The sequence below is a fragment of the Argopecten irradians genome, chromosome 11 (assembly GCF_041381155.1).
Source record: "Argopecten irradians isolate NY chromosome 11, Ai_NY, whole genome shotgun sequence".
In the NCBI taxonomy this organism is placed as follows: Eukaryota; Metazoa; Mollusca; class Bivalvia; order Pectinida; family Pectinidae; genus Argopecten; species Argopecten irradians.
Window position 1 is genome coordinate 9,964,705 of NC_091144.1, and position 23,027 is coordinate 9,987,731.

General features: G+C 36.5%; 1 protein-coding gene across 1 annotated transcript; it reads right to left on the bottom strand.

The window, feature by feature from the left end:
- Positions 1-18,482: 18,482 nt before the first annotated feature.
- Positions 18,483-21,955, bottom strand: LOC138334716 (uncharacterized). The gene is made up of 4 exons (XM_069283401.1): positions 21,719-21,955; positions 20,708-21,193; positions 20,238-20,316; positions 18,483-19,445 (listed from the first exon to the last, which is right to left on the bottom strand). Exons 1-4 carry the CDS (start codon positions 21,753-21,755, stop codon positions 19,247-19,249), a joined length of 801 nt encoding a protein of 266 aa, XP_069139502.1. The 5' UTR covers positions 21,756-21,955; the 3' UTR covers positions 18,483-19,246.
- Between the last annotated feature and the right edge of the window lie 1,072 nt (positions 21,956-23,027).

The window sequence follows — 23,027 nt, forward strand, 5'->3', positions numbered from 1 at the left end:
TCACACCATTTGTTATTAAGAACCACCACACTGGTGCTAGTTACTGTGACTCAAACCTCCTCTGACACATGTATCAATTTGGTGAGGATCAAGCTCTATTTTATCTGTCCCCTGACCAATACTGTATCTAATAAAATTGGATGTCAGGTATGACGAGATCCATGCCACAGGCAACGGTGGCAATGAGAACTCTTATTTTTGAATCAGTTTTTATGAAGTCTTTCAGAATTCTGCCTTTTGAGTCCGAGTCTGTGTGAATGAAACATCTCTATGATTCTATTCTCGATGGAAACTGAAGAGTCTTTGTACGCTTTCTCTTTTAAAGTTGAATGGAACCAAAAGTACAACTGCTCACAACCACTTATTGTTGACGCATAAATCAATTATTTTTTACACAAAACACCCTTATTAATTACCGCCTCTCTTATCCATTCAATTTCTTCGAACTTTTCTGATGTCTTTCTCATATGAAGAAAAATGTTCGGCCTGTCTGGTATCACGGATACGATATGAGTATCTAACTTCAACCCCAGGACCTTGTCCACATCACTCTTGATATCTTCTGCTGCCGTCGCTGTCAAGGCTAGTACTGGACAGTCAAACAGACAGTGTAACACTCCCAGCTTTTTATAATCAGGCCTGAAGTCTGCTCCCTGAAAATTAAACAATTGGTCATTACTACCAACAAGAAAACAAACAAATCTTCATTGACTTTTTTCAATGGGTCAAACTTCCTGTTTACAAAATTCATAGAAATTATGCATATGGTTTAAATTCCCTGTCGAAAAAAGCATTCGAAATACTACTTTCACAACGATGTACGAAGATACACACAGTGGAGTGGCACCTTATTATAAACAATTTAGTAATTGATGCAGTAGGTCGAAAAAATATTTTATAATTTATTGTTAAAATTGCAGTTTAGAGTCCTATTCTTTGTACAAGTACAAGCTCACAAGAATTTTAACCCCTGGCAATTCTGTGACATTCCAGAGCCTTAATCAACTCCCTAGGGAGCATACAAGCCAAGCTGCTATATGGCGCTAATACTTTGTCAGTCACATATACCATTCTCGTGTCAGGTACCCATCCGATGAAATCCATCGGCTCATATAGGATCATATAGGCAGGAGAAAAACCAGTAGGGAATCGAACCCCCACCGTCTGCGTGGAAGGCAAGTGCGTTAACCACTCGGCTATATCGATATCATCCTATTGTGTAGCTTTGAAGTGTTAAAAATCTACACTTATAGCCACTGTTCATATTGTATTCTTATTTCGGTATCAAATTATTAATACAGTGTAATACAGTATCTTGTAATTTTTTTTAGCTCGATCGCTTTAGATATTTACGAACAAATATTACCATTCCGAAATGCAATGTGCTTAATCGTAAGTGATGCAGCATATCTGGTCTTTGATGATAGAAATAATCTGTTTCCACTTCTTCTTTATCACCATTTCTGGGGATGTGAATATGATAGTTGTATTCCCAGACTTGATATCTGAAAAAAAGTAAATAAATAAAAGAAAAGTGAATAGAATCAAACATGTACAATAATGAAATTAATTTAATGATTTTAGTTTTTTCAAAACTATCCCATCTTTAGAAAATAATAAAAAGTAGATTATTAAAAAATAAAGATTCTTGTGCGATAACGTTCTAACTAAATGCTCTTTAGTTAAAATTATATATAATTACCTTCAATTTCATCTTCTGTAATATCATGATGAATGAATGTGGCCATAACTTGGTGTTCCCGGAGAAAAGTTACTTGGTCTTATATCAACGCTGTCAGTGGTGACACGACTATATTTATATGCAATTTATCAGGATGCATCTGAAATAAAGAAAATTACACTCAATTTTGTATCTAACATGATGCCAATAATGATTCACAATATAAATCTCTAATTGCAATTTTGTATTTAGTGCCTGATCAAAACCGCAAGACAAACCGTCATCTTTTTTCATAGTGGGCGAGTTGTCTTAATGGAATTTACTATATACTAAAAAAACACATTTGATATAGATTCTAGTGATTGATTACTTTTTTTCGAATCAAAACTTGCGAAGTCAGAATCTCAAAAAAACCTTAACCTTGTCGAGAATTAATGGTGTTAAAATGTAACACATGCTCTTGCCGTAGCCAGTTGGCAGCATTGCAAAAACGTTATTGCCTTTTATAATATGTTCAATGACTTCTGCTTGTTCTGTTTTGAGATTGAAATTGTAATTTTTCTCTTTGAGAATACCATTGGCGATTTCGTTGATTTCTGATATTTTTGACAGTTCAACATTTGCGCCTCATAAACCGGAAGTTCTATAAATAGCAGTCGGGGAAGCAGTTTATTTTTAACCTTCATTTTCTGACGTCAAATTCTCAAAAACAACGTGCCTGAAAATGACGAAGTCCGAAGAAACTGGAGGAAATGCATTTGTTAACAGTCGTTTACACATATCATTGATATGGAAGGTAGTGTAAAAATAATTTTTCTATCGAACTATGCAATTGTCAAAAAATCACATGAAACCTGAAAGGAGAAACATTGAACAAGAGGCCCATGGGCCTTAACGGTCACCTGTGTTCAGATACAGAATGAAACAAAGACATGCATATAAACACTATATATTTGCCCATCAGGCCCTTGAAGTCAGTCAGTGATTTTATAAATTTGACTTTTTAATCTATGAAGATTATTTGGTTCCATCAAATCTGTGAATTCAGAAGAAAGATTTTTGAAATGCTATCCATTTTGACCCCTTTTGGCCCCACCCCTCTGGCCCTGGGGGTCGGCCAGGACCAATATGGATATGATGTTAAAATGCTATCTCAGGCTAATAATTCTAACCCAGATTGACTAATTTCCTATGAAAAATAGGCAAATAATGTTCATAAATGTGTTTTTCCTATATAAACTAAAGTAAACTTGACCCCCTCCCCAGAGGGAAACATGAGACCCCAGGGCCATGAAATTCACAATTTTTGTAAAGGACTTTAAGACCTTTCAATCTATGCAGAGTATTTGATTCTACCAGTTCCAGAATTTCAGAAGAAGATTTTTGAAGTTTTAGCCTATTTGACCCGTTTTGGCCCCGCCCCTAAGGCCCCTTGGGATCAGTCATAGAAAATTTGGTAATAAGATTCAATGGTCATCACATAGGGATAATTCTGACTACAATTGACTAATTTCCTATTATAATGACTAAATAATGCTCAAAAATGTCTTTTCCCTTTATAATCTACAGTAAACTTACCCCCCTCCCCAGGGGGAAACCTGAGACCCAAGGGTCATATAATTCACAATTTTCATAAAACACCTTAAGACCTGCCTTTTTATGACGAGTATTTGATTCTACCATTTCCAGTATTTAAGAAGAAGATTTTTAAAGTTTTAGCCTATTTGCCCCTTTTGGCCCCGCCCCTGTGCCCTGAGGGGGTTGACCAGGACCAATATAGATATAATATTTAAATGTTATCTCAGGCTAATAATTCTAAACAAGTTTGACTCATTTCCTATGAAAATTGAGCAAAAAATGCTCATAAATGTGTTTTCCCTATATAAACTATAGTAAACTTGACCCCCTCCCCAGGGGGAAAACGTGATGGGTCATATAATTCACAATTTTCATAAAACACCTTAAGACCTGTCCATCTAAGAAGAGTATTTGGTTCTACCATTTCCAGTATTTAAGAAGAAAATTTTTAAAGTTTTAGCCTATTTGCCCCTTTTGGCCCCGCCCCTCTGCCCGAGGGGGTTGACCAGGACCAATATAGATATGATATTAAAATGTTATCTCAGGCTAATAATTCTAAACAAGTTCGACTCATTTCCTATGAAAATTGAGCAAAAAATGCTCATAAATGTGTTTTCCCTAGTAAACTTGACCCCCTCCCCAGGGGGAAACGTGAGACCCCAGGGTCATATAATTCACAATTTTTGTAAAGGACCTCAAGACCTTTCCATCTATGAGTATGTGATTCTACCATTTCCAGGATTTCAGAAGAAGATTTTTGTAGTTATAGCCTATTTGACCCCTTTTGACCCCACCCCTAAGGCCCCTGGGGGTCAGTTATGGAAAATTGGTTAATAGGATTCAATGGCCATCTCATACGGGTAATTCTGACAATATTTGACTCATTTCCTATTACAAATGATCAAATAATACTCAAAAATGTGTTTTCCCTATATAAACTATAGTAAACTTAACCCCCTCCCCAGGGGGAAACCTGAGACCCCAGGGTCATATAATTCACAATTTTTGTAAAGGACCTCAAGACCTTTCCATCTATGAAGAGTATGTGATTCTACCATTTCCAGGATTTCAGAAGAAGATTTTTGAAGTTATAGCCTATTTGACCCCTTTTGACCCCGCCCCTAAGGCCCCTGGGGGTCAGTTATGGAAAATTGGTTAATAGGATTCAATGGCCATCTCATACGGATAATTCTGACAATATTTGACTCATTTCCTATTACAAATGATCAAATAATACTCAAAAATGTGTTTTCCCAATATAAACTATAGTAAACTTAACCCCCTCCTCAGGGGGAAACCTGAGACCCCAGGGTCATATAATTCACAATTTTTGTAAAGGACCTCAAGACCTTTCCATCTACGAAGAGTATGTGATTCTACCATTTCCAGGATTTCAGAAGAAGATTTTTGAAGTTATAGCCTATTTGACCCCTTTTGACCCCCGCCCCTAAGGCCCCTGGGGGTCAGTCATGGAAAATTGGTTAATAGGATTCAATGGCCATCTCATACTGATAATTCTGACAATATTTGACTCATTTCCTATTACAAATGATCAAATAATACTCAAAAATGTGTTTTCCCTATATAAACTATAGTAAACTTAACCCCCTCCCCAGGGGGAAACCTGAGACCCCAGGGTCATATAATTCACAATTTTTGTAAAGGACCTCAAGACCTTTCCATCTATGAAGAGTATGTGATTCTACCATTTCCAGGATTTCAGAAGAAGATTTTTGAAGTTATAGCCTATTTGACCCCTTTTGACCCCGCCCCTAAGGCCACTGGGGGTCAGTTATGGAAAATTGGTTAATAGGATTCAATGGCCATCTCATACGGATAATTCTGACAATATTTGACTCATTTCCTATTACAAATGATCAAATAATACTCAAAAATGTGTTTTCCCTATATAAACTATAGTAAACTTAACCCCCTCCCCAGGGGGAAACCTGAGACCCCAGGGTCATATAATTCACAATTTTTGTAAAGGACCTTAGGACCTTTCTATCTATGAAGAGTATTTAATTCCATCACATCTGTGAGTGGAGAAGAAGATTTTTGAAATTTTAGTCAATTTTACCCCTTTTAGCCCCTCCCATAGCTCCCTGGGGGGTGGGGACCATATAATTCACAATTTTGATTGGCCTTATGCCTTAGAAGGTTTGTGCAAAATTTCATTGAAATTGCTTCAGCAGTTTTGGAGAAGAAGTTGAAAATGTAAATTGTTTACGGACATACGACGCACGACGCACGACGGACGACGGACGACGACGGACAAAAGGCGATTAGAATAGGTCACTTGAGACTTCGTCTCAGGTGACCTAAAAATTAAAAAGAACAAATGACAATTCTACAAATAACTAAAAATATTTATTCAAATGTACATGCATAGCCAAACTGACCCCCTCCCAAAGTCTCATGAGTCACAGAATTCACAATTTATGCAAAGCATCTTAAGACCTATCAGTTTACTAAATCTAATTGTATCATATCTTCTAATTGAAAAGAAGAATTTAAGAATTTCTGTCATTTTGACCTTTTTGACCCCGCCCTGAAGCCCCTGGGCCATACATGGCCAATCTAGAAGTGATGTTCCAACTGTCATCTCACTATGATAATTCAAAGTCAATCAGGTGTGACATATTGAATACACAAAATGAACAAAATATTTGTTTTTCTTTTCATCATAACTGAAGTAAATTTCATCCCCTCCCCAGGGAAAAATCGGAGACCCTGGGGTGATGAAATTCACGATTTTTGTACCAAACTAGAAGTCAGTCAGTGTCAGTGATTTTATAAATTTCACTTTTTAATTTATGGAGATTATTTGGTTCCATCAAACCTGTGAATTCAGAAGAAGATTTTTGAAATTTTAGCCATTTTGACCCATTTTGGCCCCGCCCCTCTAGTCCCTGGTGGTCAACCAGGACCAACATGGATATGGTGTTAAAATGCTATTTCAGGCTAGTAATTCAAACCCAGTTTGACTCATTTCCTATTAAAACTAAGCAAATAATGTTCACAAATGTGTTTTTCCTATATAGAATATAGTAAATTTGACCCCCTCCCCAGGGGAAAATCTGAGATCCCAGGGCCATGAAATTCACAATTTTAGTAAAGGGCCTTAACATCTTCCAATCTATGAAGAGTATTTAGTTCCATCAAATCTGTGAATTCAGAAGAAGATTTTTGAAGTTTTAGCCTATTTGACCCCTTTTTGGCCCGGCCCCTCAGGCCCCTGGGAGTCGGCCAGGACCAATATGGATATGACGATAAAATGCTATCTCAGGCTAATAATTCTAACCCAGTTTGACTAATTTCCTATGAAAAATAAGCAAATAACATTCATAAATGTGTTTTTCCTATATAAACTATAGTAAACTTGACCCCCTCCCCAGGGGGAAACACAAGACCCTAGGGTCATATAATTCACAATTTTTGTAAAGGACCTTAAAACCTTTCCATCTATGAAGAGTATTTGATTCTACCAGTTCCAGAATTTCAGAAGAAGATTTTTGAAGTTTTAGCTTATTTGACCCCTTTTGGCCCCACCCATAAGGCCCCTGGGAGTCAGCCATGGAAAATTTGTTAATAGGATTCAATGACCATTTCATAGGGATAATTCTGATAACATTTGACTCATTTCCTTTTACAAATGACCAAATAATGCTCAAAAATGTGTTTTCCCTATATAAACTATAGTAAACTTAACCCCCTCCCCAAGGGGAAACCTGAGACCCCAGGGTCATATAATTCACAATTTTTGTAAAGGACCTTTAGACCTTTCTATCTATGAAGAGTAATTGATTCCATCACATCTGTGAGTGGAGAAGAAGATTTTTGAAATTATAGTCAATTTAACCTCTTTTGGCCCCTCCCACAGCCCCCAGGGAGTTGGGGACCATAAAATTCACAATTTTGATTGGCCTTATGCCTTAGAAGGTTTGTGCAAAATTTCATTGAATTTGCTTCAGTGGTTTTTGAGAAGAAGTCGAAAATGTAAATTGTTTACGGACATACGACGCACGACGGACGACGCACGACGCACGACGGACGACGGACGACGACGGACAAAAGGCGATTAGAATAGGTCACTTGAGACCTAAAAACTAGCGACCCTGGTGAGGGTCGCTGGACTTTTGGCGGTTTGAAAGAGCACCGACTTCTGACTATCATCCGCCCACGTCAGTATATAAAAAGCGGATAGATAGTCAGAATCATTCGGACTATGTTAGCGGTGGAACCTCTATAAGAATAAAACTTACATATCAAGGTACATAAAATTCACACTCGAACCTAAATGAAAATCAGGCGGCGATAACAAATTAAATACAAACATTTACAGTTCTTCATTTTATCTAATTAAAAACACTTCGACACAAGTTTTATAATTTTTGTTTGTTTGATTAATTAACGTCCTATTAACAGCTATGGTCATGTAAGGACGGCCTCCCATGTATGCGGTGTGTTGCGTGTATGTTTTGGGAGACTGCGGTATATTCATGTTGTGTCTTCTTGTATAGTGGAACTGTTGCCCTTTTTATAGTGCTATATCACTGAAGCATGCCGCCGAAGACACCAAGCAACACATTCCACCCGGTCACATTATACTGACAACGGGCGAACCAGTCGTCCCACTCCCTGTATGCTGAACGCTAAGCAGGAGCAGAAACTACCACTTTTATAGACTTTGGTGTGTCTCGGCCAGGGGACAGGACCCCGAGCCTTCCTCACAGGGGCGAACGCTCAACTCAAGGCCAAAAGTGAGGCGGTGCCAAGGGAGGCATTAGGAAAGATAAAGTCAGTTAGGAAGAAGAGAAAAGATAAGAGCCTAAATTTAGTCGCCTTTTACGATCATGCAATAGAGGCAGCAGGTATAATTCTAACGCCCTACCTGCAGGGCCAACAAGTTTTATAAACCTGTAAAATAAGCTTATAACGGTTTAACTGGAAGCGCTAGTGGTTGTTTTGTGGAAGGAAACCTTCAGGTACGAAACTTAAATCGAACTCTAATCGTCATTATGCAAATGTACTTTCACGATGCGTCCTGATTAACAAAAATGAATATTTGACGAATGCGATTCACTTCACACAGATCAGACGCATGCTCCGATTCATGTTCATGTGTGAAATGAATTCAGGTCGTCTTTGTGAAAGACAATGTAGTTTCACATTGCTTCCTAATCAACAAAAATGAATATTTCTCACCACACAATTGAAGTGATATGAGGAGTTGTAGGATGGTTAAATCAGTAACCGTTCTTCTTTAACATTCTATGCTAATAAATAGGTCATCGGATATTAGACATTTCCTTTTCTGCTAAATGATCTTAGGTAATCCCTCCTTCACAGATAAAATATTGGATAAATACAAAGTGTACAATTCAACGGTAATCAAGATTATTTTGGTGACAAACAAAGAAAACTTTAAAAGATATTAAAAGCGCATTAATGTTTATACGTAGGGATATCGGTTCAAAGACTTGCTATAACATGTAGATGATAAGTGTATATTATTACATGAAAAATAAAACTCCGCGACCTTCCTCTAGTACTTATATTATTACATGTCTATACATATGTTTTTTTTATATTCTCTTATTTTCGATATAATTTCCTTAGGTCATGGTGTATTTATTGTGCAGGCGGGATACACAACTAATCGTGTTTTCTTTCTTACTTCCTAATTGTGTTTTGTGTGAATAAATATTCGTCAAACGAGCTTACTGTAAAAGTAAAGTCTTTAATAAAAAGAGAAATGTAAATTTTTACCGGTATCTGAACAACAATAAAACGATTCGGTTTAACACTAGGCCTATATATAAGATCACTTCGCCTATTTTTATCGCTCTGATCTGTCAATGACGTTTGCATGCGGAAACAATATCAAGAAACATTACTAAAATATTGTAATAGTAAGTGACTGAAATTAAACATGGTATCTTCCACGACGGCAATGCTATCATTGGTCATGTTATCTGTATTTCTTATACGGATGGGTGTGTGTGGCAGGGACTCAACATAGAATTCCATAAAAAAGCGGTCTCTCAGTACGTTAGATTTACGTAAGGATTCATCAACACCAGATATAAGCTGACGACCTGATGCCAATAATATACGACCGTTATGTCACAAACTACAAACCATTTGGGATTGTCGGCAAACCGTCACCTAGTGCTAGGAAAAGGTTGTTCTGAATAACTTTTAGAATGTTTTTATTTCGCCCACCTTATCGAGACAGCGATATCAAGAGATCGTGGATCTATATCGTTTCTATGCAACCACCTGTACTGGTGTTTCAAAACGAATTCCAAGCAAATGATATAATAACCGTCGTCACGTAAGACTGATATACGTACATTTTACGACTAGTTTTTACCAATATGCAATAATAGCAATATTAGGATGTCCTAAACGTTAATTTTGTTTTAATTTCTAAAAAAAAAACAACATCCATTTGTATTATATCTATTGTCCAAATTGAGTTATAGGGCCGGAAAGCGAGAGTTTTGCGAGATTCGACGTGATTTCGCATTTTGGATACAAACAAACCCACGTGACTCGGGTGGTACAGTGAAATGTTTACGCCCGCGTCTGTTTAAGTAGATAAATTAGCTTTGAGATTTCTTTTTCTGTTAAGTCTTGGATAAACTATGCCCTTTTGGACGAAAATAACGATCCTACAAGTCAGATTCAGCAATATAACCGGTTTGAACGAATATTTACTGCATACATGTGTACATGTACACCAGTCGTAGGACCGTATATGGGTTGGCCTAACCGAGAATATGAAAGACGATTTAAGAATTAAAATATTGAAAATTTAATTCATAAGTAAGAGATCTATAAGCCTATTTATAATTGTATATATATTGTCGCATGTAACATTTTTGCCTTGGGTCGTCACGATACTTTTTCATGTGTAGATATACAATCACATGGCATTTGTATGCCAGCTATTAAAACAATTACAGTACTAGGCCTAGTGTAGGTGATTTTTTTTCTTTGACATGTAAACATTTAAAAATTATACAATGAAAATAATCCAATTTGATTTAATCATTTATAATGTATTGGTAAATTACCTATAAAAATCCACATCACTTAAAAATATTACAGATCATGACAGGCCCAAACAGTGTTTTTAAAGCTTAAATCAACTGCTTGTATTTTATTCATTAATCTACATGTACATTGAGTTTTTTTTAAATTAAATATGTTGTGTAAATATGACACAATATTTATGTAGTATCTAGATGACCACATCAAAATAGCATTTTAGGAAAATATTGCACTACATGCACTCCCTAAAATTAGTACCACTTTGAAAGTAACATGTACTGAACTATAAAAACAAGTATTAGATATAAATAATATATATATAAGAGTGTATACATCAAAACCTGAAGTGGAAAGGGGTTTTTACATTTATGTCATTTCTCTGCTTATTTCCTAAATCCTTTCTAGTTGGGCATATACAAATTACTTCATAATTTATACAACATAAATACTGCATCATACATGTATATATTTTTGTCGTATTTCTTTTACTATATTGTATATATAGTTTTAATACTGTGGTGCATTTTAGGTCAGTTTAGAAACATTTTATAGCACAAAACAATACACTTAAAGTGAATGTAATTATTGCAATTCTGTTTTTGTTTTAAAATTATGTAGTCTTTGCTCTTATTCAAAGAAATTAATCTGTATAAATTTCAAATGCCATCAAATATAACCCATTATAAATCCATTATTTTGAAAAATCTATTACAAAATAATAATATTTCAATATTACTGGAATAAAATTCTTTCTTGAGTACATGTTAGGTCAAAAATAATTATACATGTATTCATTTTTTTGGTAGTCAAACAATGATCAGTTTTCAATGTATGGGATCTATACCTAGGCCTACCCCATGAATGGAACATATTGGTATGCATGTGTACATCCGTACAGTGGTGTAAAGATCAACAGTTTGTTGAAAATTTAAAGTCCGTGTTTCTGATGAAAAACTTCTACATAAATGTTGCTATCAAGTACTACATTTATATTGTGGGAATAAGCTAACCTGAAAATATATAATATATATGTTAAAACACCATAACGTTTTCATATATACAAATTTTCAAACTCCTGTGAGTACAGTGTAGAAGAGCTGGTGTGATATATTGGCTTCAGCTTCCTGTACAAAAAAGTATCTACAAAAAAGATATGCTCTCTGGAGATGTTATTTATAATACAGAGGTTTGCTGAACCAGCTTATTTCAGTTCGAAAACAAGTTTACAGATATTATTCATTATTTTTCTAAGAATATCCTAAAAGTTAATTTTACAATTGAAGACATTGTCAGCTAGCACAAAATATGTACATGTAAGAAATGCATTGCTGAAACTTATGACAAATCCTTCAACATTAAAGATTTCAAAATGATGTTCATGACATTAACATTTGAAAAAATGGATTTCAATATTTCAATTTTATTCGTGTTACACCTGCCTACTACACAATATGAATTAACATTTAACTGGATGAATTCTAAGGTATCTTCAAATACAATTCAAATTAAAAAAACACCTGCTTGTGGATTCATGAACTGAATATCAGATAGACACAAGGGAAAAGAAAATAATCCAAACCCTTTGTTGTTCAATAAAATATATTGAATTGAAATTGAAAATAAAATAAAATAGTATTATTTTGAATCACCAATAAAATGTTTTTTGTCGTAAAAGACACATGTTTGTCTAATATCCGTCAATAATGGATACTTATAGTGATGTATTAGAAAGAAATTATACTCTCAAAGATAGTTTGCTGTCTAAACATAACATTCATATTTTACTAAAAAAATTGTTTCCAACATCATTAGCACATGATTAAGGAGCATGATGAAAAGGAAACAAAAGTAGCCAGTCAATGAAGAGAAAATCCTTGGTGCAATAAAGCAGTCAAACAAGCAAACCAAAATAGGGTTGGGGCCTGTCAAAGAGGAAATGTTATCAAAAAATAAATGAATATGACAGAAATATGGTACACAATGTGTGTAAATGTGAAACTGCAGGAAAAAAGAAAGTGTATGAATGGAAATTTATATCGAGTATATATGAGAGAGTACCATGCATAAAAAATTGTGTGCTAAAAGAATGTTACATTTATTTTTTTTCTTTGTTTTTATTTTTTCTGCTCTAATTGTCTTTATCTTTCTTTCACTCATCTAACAAGTTACTATTCTCTTCTTTCTATTTTTTATGTTTGTCTGTTTCTGTATTTTGTCCCATCATTCTGGTCTTCTTAATCAGTGCAATCAGTTGTTTATATTATCATTATATGTTTAAATGTTATTTTCCCCCTGCTCTGGGTGCTTTTAAATATTGAATATTACTATCTCAAATACATTTTACTTGGTATTTATGTACTGTTTATTGAAAATAAATCATTTTGAAATGAAATGTAATATGCAAAAGTAGATATTCTATATGTGTATGCATTATTGTATGTGTACATACTTTCCATATTACTAAAGCACCTTACTTTGACCCTGCGTTGTACATTCTTCTTCTTCTTATAGTAGACACACTTCCATCGATGTCGATGATTTTATCGTGCGTTGTGCGAATTGGCAGAGGCGTGATTGTGAAAAAGAGTGACATTCATACATTCATTAATGCAGTATTATTTCTTTGGTATTTGAAATGTCTGCAAGATAGTATTCACATCAACTGTAAATAACAAAACATTGATAGATATATGAAAACCTACGTATATTTATATTTATCCTGCAACTGCCCCACATAGTGACGGATAACTACTGCCGTACTTGTGCTTTATCCGTCTGTACGATATGCTTTATCCGTCAATACCATCACGTGAAATTTGTGTCACATCTGACGGAACATTTTTTTTTTACTTGACCCCGAACTTTAACCTTACGGTGAATGAAACGTCATTCAGTCCCCCTAAAAAGTGACGTCACATTCACCGATATGACGTCATTTTTACGATATCGAAAATATCGCATGGCATGTTACAATAAAAGTTTTAATTTGGTGCTTGACACGGAAAGCCGAGATGACTCGGCAAAGCTTCGTCATCTCTGCTTTCATAAGTCTTGCACCAAAATAAACCTTGTATTGTAAGATACCTACCATGAATTCTCTCTATATATACATAAAGACTGAAACTGTCATCATGTAATTTGCTTCATATGTAAACCCATAGCAGCAGCACCCCCATCCACCCACAGTACAATCACAAACCAATTACGCGTTTGTATGACTAGATAATCAATCAAAGTAATTCATATTTATGTTCAAATTGAATTAAATGTGTAAATTGTAAGACATGAAACCCAAATGATACGACGGACTGACTGTGCTTATTTGTTTGTTTGTTTGTTTAATTAACGTCCTATTAACAGCTATGGTCATGCAAGACCGGCCTCCAATGCATGCAGTGTGTTGCGTGTATGATGTGCGAGGTGCGTGTTTTGGAAGACTGTGGTATATTCATGTTGTGTCTTCTTGTATAATGGAACTGTTGCCCTTTTTATAGTGCTATATCACTGAAGCATGCCGCCGAAGACACCAAGTAGCACACCCCACCCGGTCCCATTATACTGACAACGGGCCAACCAGTCGTCCCACTCCCTGTATGCTGAGCGCTAAGCAGGAGCATAAACTACCACTTTTATAGACTTTGGTGTGTCTCGGCCAGGGGACAGAACCCAGAGCTTTCCCTACAAGGGCGATTGCTCAACTCAAAACCAAAAGTGAGGCAGTGCCAAGGGAGGCATTAGGAAAGATAAGGTCAGTTAGGAAGAAGAGAAAGGTAAGATCCTAAATTTAGTCGCCTTTTACGATCATGCAATAGGGGCAGCAGGTACAATTCCAACGCCCTACCTGCATAGCCTACCAGCGGTAGGGTTTTAGTGGGACAAAATTCCGAAAGAGATGGGACCGAGTTTTTCTTATTCAGTATACCCTAAAGAGCCCCAGAAAAAAAATCCCCATTCCCAGGTGGTGGGGAAAAAAATTCCCGCGCTTTTTAAATTCTGACACCAATTTCTTCATAGAAAAAAGGGGGTAGGGGAGTATATGTTAGTACCGTGTGGCCATCTGTGCTTCAAAAGTGATGAAATTTTGTTTACATGTGCGCAAGGTATACTAGAACAATATTCAAAAAAAATAATCTGGTTCTTAGGTGATTTTGTTTTAGAAATTCAATCATCGTTAGTCAAAAATAAAAATCAAATACAAAATTCTGAACTACTGTGAGTGAGTCGTTAAATATATCAATTATGAATAAAATCCCGCAAACTATCTATTTTTTCAGCAATTTACGCTTATTTGGAATTATGACAAACACAAATTCGCAAACGTCTATAATATTCAATTAAGTTGCATGTTCTAAATACCTTCCTACTTCAGAACGAATCGTCCTCGCGATCATCGCCAATGTCGACAGGCTCTCGATTCTCGCAATCCTCGCCACGACATCCACCACATGCCTCGACACACCGTAGTCCATTTTTCTTGCAAGAACACAGATTAGTTCTGCATCTGTTCGTTGCACTTGCAGCGAACATACTGCAGAATCTCCGGTGGAGCTGGCGGAAGGTCAGTTTGGATGGGTTGCAGACCTGTTTTGACTTTTTGCCAGCCAAACTCCAGTGGATTTAGCACGTCTGCCAGCTCAAACCATGCAGAAATCTGCAGGTGTATGCGGCATGTTGGTGGTAACTTTTGTGGCTCCAGCTTGGAACAAGTTGCGATCATTCTTTGTAGACGTATGTAGCGAAGATAGCTCAAGTCCTGGTTGACATCGCCATCAAACACAAAGCAGAACAGTCGCACACCTGCGTCTCCGATTTCACTCCCTGTACTTGTTCGTGAGCTAATGATCTGAGCTAGGTTTTGTACCTCCAAAGATTTTGAAAGGGTCTTAAAAAACTGTACTTTTCCTTGACCATAGCACGCAGATGTAGTGTCACAGCCTGACCAAGCATGGATAAACAGTATGTATTTTTTCTGTGCTGGTGTGATGTGCTCACAAGCTTCCTGTATGTTATACAACTTCACTGCTTCTTGTTTTCCTTTCCGTCCTTCTCTCCGCAGATATACCTGAGCCATACCATCACCCCAATGATGAAGCAGCATAACAAAGATGTCTGTGTCCTCGGCAACGACAGTCACACTTTGTGAGTTGCGTGCAAAGGAGATTGCCTTGTTTACGATCATTGTATCGGCATCACCTTTACTGATATGTATAGAATGATTACGCTTCTGTAAATGCTGCCCAAGCATTTTAATGAACTCAGTCTTATTTTTAGCATTGTTAAGAAAGGCGTCTTGCTTATCATGAGATTTCATGTCAGGCCTTGGAGAGACTGTAGCTGATGTTTTGGATGCGGTCCGTCTCGAGTGCTCGTGGTCTTTGGTGTTACACTCTTCGTACCCATCGAAAACAATGGTGGTAAGACCAAATTGTCTCTCGAGATATGATGAATATTCGTTTACGATCTCCTCGTAAGTAAGGCCCTTTCTCCATCGTACCCGGTGTAGCAGCCAGCCGCAATCCACTACGACAATGGGTTGCTTTCCTCATGAATCCATCTTTGAAGAGGGCTGGTGGAATTGTGCACATTTCATGGGACATATATTTCTGGATATCTACGTCCATTCGTTTACTTATAGCACAACACCTGAGAAATAAAACGCTGGGGTCTATCGAGACACACTTGTCTTTAATTCATACACTTGGTTGGAGATCCTGCAATGTGCGAACTTGCTGAGAACGTTTTATCTTCGCATCACTGTAGGTAACTCCATCTAGTGAGGCCTGTATGCTGGCACCAACCTTTTTTTAGCTTCATGACAATTAATTCCATCACCATCAGATGCCGTCAAACCAGTCGAAAGGGAACGAAGCTCTTCTATTTCATCATCAAATGGGTTATGGTCATCAAACCAAGAGAGGATATTTCGAAGGTCGATTGCGTCACGTTGTTGACGTGATTTGCTCAGATCTATATGCTGGTCGGACGTTTCTCGATGTTGCTTGGTGAGGGTAGTCATTGCCTCGTGGATCCCTGCCCTTTGGTGCATTGTAAAGACCCATTGATATCTTACGCTTTCGGTCATGCCACGTCCATGGGAGAGACCACCTCTGCTTTTTAGGGAACACATAAGGACTTGTTCGGTCGTTAGGTCTGACCAAAGTCCATTTAGTGGATGCTGGCTCCGCTGTACAGCATGACGTGCTTTATCGGTGAAAAACTGATATAACAACGGATGTTCGTCAGGGAGAGCACGCATCATCTGAACGTAGAGCCGGAGACTTTTGGCGTAATGTAAATGTCCAGTGGCCGCAAACAGGTTCAGAAGATTTGTACTGGCATTCAGATGCCCCTCCCATGATTTTGTACGCTCTGCCAAGATAAAATCGTTGATGACATGAATATGGAACAGGAACTGCACCCATAGTTTAGCAGTTTGGGATTTAGATGATAGTGAAGCCATGACATCTTGTAGCAGAATGTCAAGCTTTTGAAGACTCTGTGAATCGGCAACAGATCCTAAGATATTTTCATCACATTCAGAAGAGGTGATGTTCTCTAGCAACCTTTGAAGTTCTGTAATTTCTTCAGGAGACATTCGGTCTTCTGTTGTTCCGCGCTCGCGACTTTGATTTTCAACTGGGAAAATACGTTCTAAGAGTTTAGATGTTAGCGCAGCATCAAGTAAATGAATTGCACGTACCGCGCGCGTTATTGCCTTGCCGTTCATTATATGAACGATTGCGTTTGGGCCGTATACCTATGCCAATGCTTCTTCGATACCAGAACCTTTCATCAACTGAAATCCGCTTCCGACTGCATCGTTCCATGGGTGCTCCTTCTCCTCGCATAATGCCAGAATTCTATCTCTAAATTTGAGTGTTCGAACCTCAAACATTTCTGTACGATTTGGATGACGATCATCAAATGCAACATGTCCACATAGGAAGCAATTCTGTCTCCACATGAATAAATCATCGCCAGAGCGTAAACGCTTTGCACTGCTACAAGAGGCACTCGTTTCTTTAAATCACAAAGTTTTCTCTTGTCAGTGTATTTTTTGCGGCATTCAGGTTGGACATGTGTGGTTCCAGGTACGGCATGCTGCAAATCGTCTAATAGTGTATCGTCACCACAGATCTGGGATGCCTGTATCAAGCTATCGATACCTTTGCTGTACAATTTTGCCCTATCATTGTTCAATGATTCTCGGCAAATAATACATGTCAAACTTTCCGGATTACCCCCTTCCATACTATGAATGTCTAAAACGTTTGACTGGATATTACACTTGTACAATAACAAACAAGAATGACAATAAAGCAATGAGACAAAACAATTAGTGAAATTTTGCTAGAAAATATCGCTTTATAACTTTATGTGCGTTTGCTCCGCGCTTTGTAGGAGAAATCGAAGAACTCACGAGTAATGTACATTCACCCGACCAGATTTTGCTAATTCTGGTCATTTCGACCAAGTATTATACCTGCTATTGAATACAATTCTTCATTATAAACAATGCTTTTCACCACAAATAAAACCAATGTTGTGATATACACACACAGAAACATACTCCATATTTAGTATTACACTAGAAAGTAAGGTTTGAATTGAGTCCGAAACCTATCGCTTCCCAGTCTCTAGATTTCGGTCATTTCGATGAAAAATCTGCACGTGCAGTTAGTTGGGCATAATTTTAAGGAATTACAATGTTTCTGTTAATCAATGTAGATTTTATTAATTATATTTTAAATTATGACACGCACATGCAAAAATTTGTTTAAAAAAAACCGAAGAGCGGGGGGAGGGGGGGGGGTGCTGGTTCCCGGGTGAGGGGGAGGCTGGAGGGGGCTGTGTGAATTCAAGGGGGACTTAGCAAATTTTGTTCAGATACTGTGGTGTGTTTTCAAACTAAATATTGAGGTCTTGAACATAATGTTGTAATTATTTGATATAAATCGCTAGTAGGAGTAACCTAAAATGAATCGTTTTACCAATCTGACCACCCTAATTCAAACCCCCAGGAATTTTTTTCCCCAACACCTAGAGATGGGGATTTTTTTCCTGAGATACTACGATACCTATAGATTATGAAAAACCATAAATGAACTCTTTCGGAATTTTGTCCCGCTAAAGTCATTTTGGGAGTTATACTGGTAGACTACTATGGATTGATATAACTATACAAATCATTTCCCATGACCCGGATGTAAACACGCGAAGGGTCATCGAGTGAGAGGAAACCGGAGTGCCTGTAGAAAACCCACATGATCGGACAGGTGACCTGTAACCTTTTTACGTTCTTGCCGGAGATCGAACCCGGCTGATAAAGTCATGGAAAGCGAGTGACTTTTTCACTTCATCAACCAACCACACTGGATATTTATATACAGAGGATATGAGTGCATGGCTATATGACATGGAATTTATTAAACGAGTTCAATAATGTTTTAACGAGTTTGATAAATTTTACATAGCCAAGGTTGTAGGATTGTATTAATGGAAATACAAGTAAAACCTTTAATTTTGTCTCTATATGAAACCGTAGAAATCCAATTCGAATTTGAGATTTCCGTCCATAGAGACAATCATGCGACGTAATATATAGATAATGATATCACAACTACATGTGACGTCCAAATAATGTAATTGCACGTGTGTCGTACGATATTTATGACATGACCGTATGAATCGGCTGAATGGACCAGTTCTATGATAAATGCCATTCATAAACGAAACACAATCATAACAATTATTCTTTCTACAACCATTCCACTCCTGTTACACTTTATTCCAGGGTAATATGTCCCCCTGTTTCGAAAAAGATGAAGAGACTGGGTGCTGCAACGTAAGAAGTATCAATACATGCCCCTTACGTTTTTGGTGATTGGTATCCCGAATTGTCCTTCGTGGCAGATTTATTATTATCTAAATTTTTGTGTCTATTTCAGAGTACATATCTGCCGTATCCTCCTTCTTAACATTTTCATACGTTACATGTTCTTTATCGTCTCCCAGTACATCGTACAGCTGGGAGGATTTCTCCCCGCCCATACCTAGGCTTTCATACGTCGACGGAGTCCTGGGCGCCTCAACGGCCACTGATTTACTTTCTGGAGTAAGACGTCTACAAAAAATGATGTTACAAATATTTGTGAAAAAATAAATATATGGTTAAATATTGATTAACAGTCTAACCTCTCTATGTTTAAACTCAAAGTAATTACAACAGAAACAATTTAGGGTAAAAGTATCAATTATGACACCATAAAACACATGTTGTGTTGGTTGCAATTCTTTTTTATGTTTGAGCATTATCAGCGTAGGGTGACAAGACTATAAGACATCGTTTCTACCAGTTCATTTCAAATATGCTAGATAAGTCTTGGTTTCTAGTAAAAATTGTCAATGTTTCTAGATGTTATACATATGTCACATAACAGGTCTGATACAATTTACTCACCGCAAATATTCAATCTTACCAACTATGTGTTATTGGAGGAGTATCGATAGATATATTTAAACGAAATCATTTTTGTAATGTATGACTATGTTGAACTACGATTAGGGATTCTCGAACTGTTATTTTCAGTTGTATTAACTTAGGTGGTTTTGAATTTAGATGCGTGTTTTGTTTTGTTGACTATAGTAGTCTTGCAAGAATCGCTTAAGAGCACAAAACGCATTAAAACATCAGACAGCACCAAAAAGTTGTTTGGTCCCTTTAGGATTCGTCAGCGATACTAAAGACCAAAAGTATAGAAAAAGGGAGCGACTGGAGCGGAAGTTTTTAAAAGATCAAACAATATTCCAGAAATGTGAAAAGGACGATGCAAACTACAAACATTTACAATGTTATTCAAGAATTGAAGTAAAATATAACTTTGATGATGATGTGTTTTGATTTCTCTGAACTTACCGTCTGTAAAGAATGACATTGGCGACGGTTGCTAGCACTACTATTAATAGCGTTAGTATGACAGGAACAATGACAGCGACTGGAATAACAATGCACATTGAGATGTAATTCTAGTTTAGCACAAAATGTCAAACACAAACGATTAATATACGAAAGTTAAATGAAAGATAGCAATAAATTTGAATTTAAACTTGTAAACTGTGTCCGGAAGTCAACTTTTAAACTATCTAAGTAAAGACTTTAAATAATATCACAAGTTGTAAATAAAATTAGCATTTCAGCTTTTAGAGCTTACTATTCTGAAACACATTTTCATTTTAAATACATGCGTTATTATAACAGAAGCTACTATTTATTCTCGTGTGTCGATCTTTGTAAAATTCTTAATAATCATTTGTGGTTTCAAAGTCATATTCTAAATAGTAATTCTACACACACAATTACATGGTTCAGATACTAATTATACGTACCGTAAGGGAACGTTTGTGGTGGACACACGACGGTAGATTCCGCGGTATTACCTACCACAGATATGGTGGTACTTTGTGTTCTAGTGAATTCTGTGAGTGATTGTGAAGAGGTGATGGTCTTTTCAGATGTAGTAGTTTTATCGGTTTTTGTGGACAACTGGTCGGTAGTTTGGTCTGTTGAAATTGTACTATGGTCGGTCGTTGTGTCTTGGTCCGTAGTTGTTGTTGTAAATGAGTCCGTAGTTGTTGTAAATGGGAGCGTAGTTGTTGTAAATGAGTCCGTAGTTGTTGTAAATGAGTCCGTAGTTGTTGTAAATGGGAACGTTGTTGTTGTTCGTTGGTCCGTGGTTGTTGTAAGTGGGTCCGTAGTTGTTGTAAGTGGGTCCGTAGTTGTTGTAAATGAGTCCGTAGTTGTTGTTAATGTGACCGTTGTTGTTGTGGATGCATATGTTGTACATACAGATGTCGTTAATGAAAACAGCAGCACTTGACAATAGAAACAAGAAATAAAACAATTAGATAATCTGATGAAATATCTATATAATTTTCATATCAATGCTTTCGTTTAGATAAGTAATAAAACTATTTAATCTTACAAAACATCCAAAAACGAAAACAAAAGCGTAAAGAATAACCAATACTACTTCATTAGCGGTTGTCAACATATAGAGGTAAATACCACAGGATCAATTCTGAAATATTTCAGTTTCAGATTCGTTGCTCAGAAATCGACACTTCATGGAACGATTAACTTTTACCAGTGAGTCGTGTAGCTCCCCCTTTACCCTCTTAAGTACTGTGTGAGCAAATGCCTATTTACAGCACAATATCATGATCAGTATTATGTCGTCTAAAGCAGAACAACTACGAACCATTCTTTAAACACAGTTACATAATACGGACGAAAAACATACATTTCTATATAGTGTAATTTGACAAATAATATATATTAGCCGTATAGCTTGCATTTTCTATAGAACAATGAATAAACAATAAGAACCCATACGATACTTTTGTGTAGAGTCACGTAAACAGTATCCCAGATCATGTTGCTGTCTATGTTATACGTCTGACACTATTACGTTTTGTACACTACCTGGTCTATTGCTGTTTGCTCAGGATCTGTACACCTGTTGGAAATGTAAAATGTCTTCCTGGATTGTTAAAGTCTTCGCTATTACCGACGAATAATACATAAATTAACATACATACACAGGTATGGGTAGATAGGAATGGAAGTGTGACCGCAATGGGCGGGTTGATACGTATATAGAATGTTTAAAATGAACTAGGAAGTAAATTTTTTGACCTACATTAAGATGTAATCTAAGTTCTTGTTTCATCTGAAACACATAGGTGTCTTTCGCTTACCTCTCAAATTACGAGTTCAAGCTTCAGAGATTTTAATGACATTATGACGCAAGAGGTAGACGAAAATGTCAATACAAGTTATGAATTCTTATCTTCCTAGTCAATGTTAGTGAAATAATATTATCATTAAATTCTTTAAAATGATCACAAAGAAAAATTGGAATGCTGCCATATTTAATTAATGGGTTACATAGTATGATTATGTTCATTATCATTTATCTGTAAGCTCTACAGTCTGACGATAATGATGTGCATAGGTAATAGGTTTAAAGGTATCTTATAAAACAGGTGCTATTCTGAATATTAAGAAGTGTAATGGTCATTGGTCAACTCAGGTTTACCGAAAAGTCGAGTATTAAGTCCACACAATCTATAAAATCGACTAGAAGTATAATAAATTCTCACACAAAAAGAAAAACAACATTTAAACATAAACAGGTGCGACGGTGTCTGCTGAAGTAACAAGCATTTCTAGCATCATTAGGTAGCGATTCCATTTACTGATATGCTTTATATCACTTATAATAAACTTTAAAGCATTCATTCATTTTATATTTAAAATTTCAACATTTTCTTGATGTCTAAAAGTCGTGTTACTTTATTCAAATCCATGTACATTGTATATCGATCATCATTGGTGTATGCTATTTATAGATCAGACGGTGTAATACTGCCGAAAAAGTCTATAAATAGAATAGTTTGTAGCATCATTAAGATAATCAATATACGTATATTGATATGCTCTAAACAATTGCAAAATCGATTTTTGCTGCGGGTTGCTGTAAACGTACTATTTTAGCGATATTTTTATTTTAGCTCTTTTCGTGCTCTCTTTGAAGTGCTAATTCAAGTAATGTAAAAGGGTATTTCCGGTATTAAACTACCAAATTGCGCTAATTTATATCCGCGCTAATAATCCTGATGTAGAGTTTTTCGCATTTGCGATAAA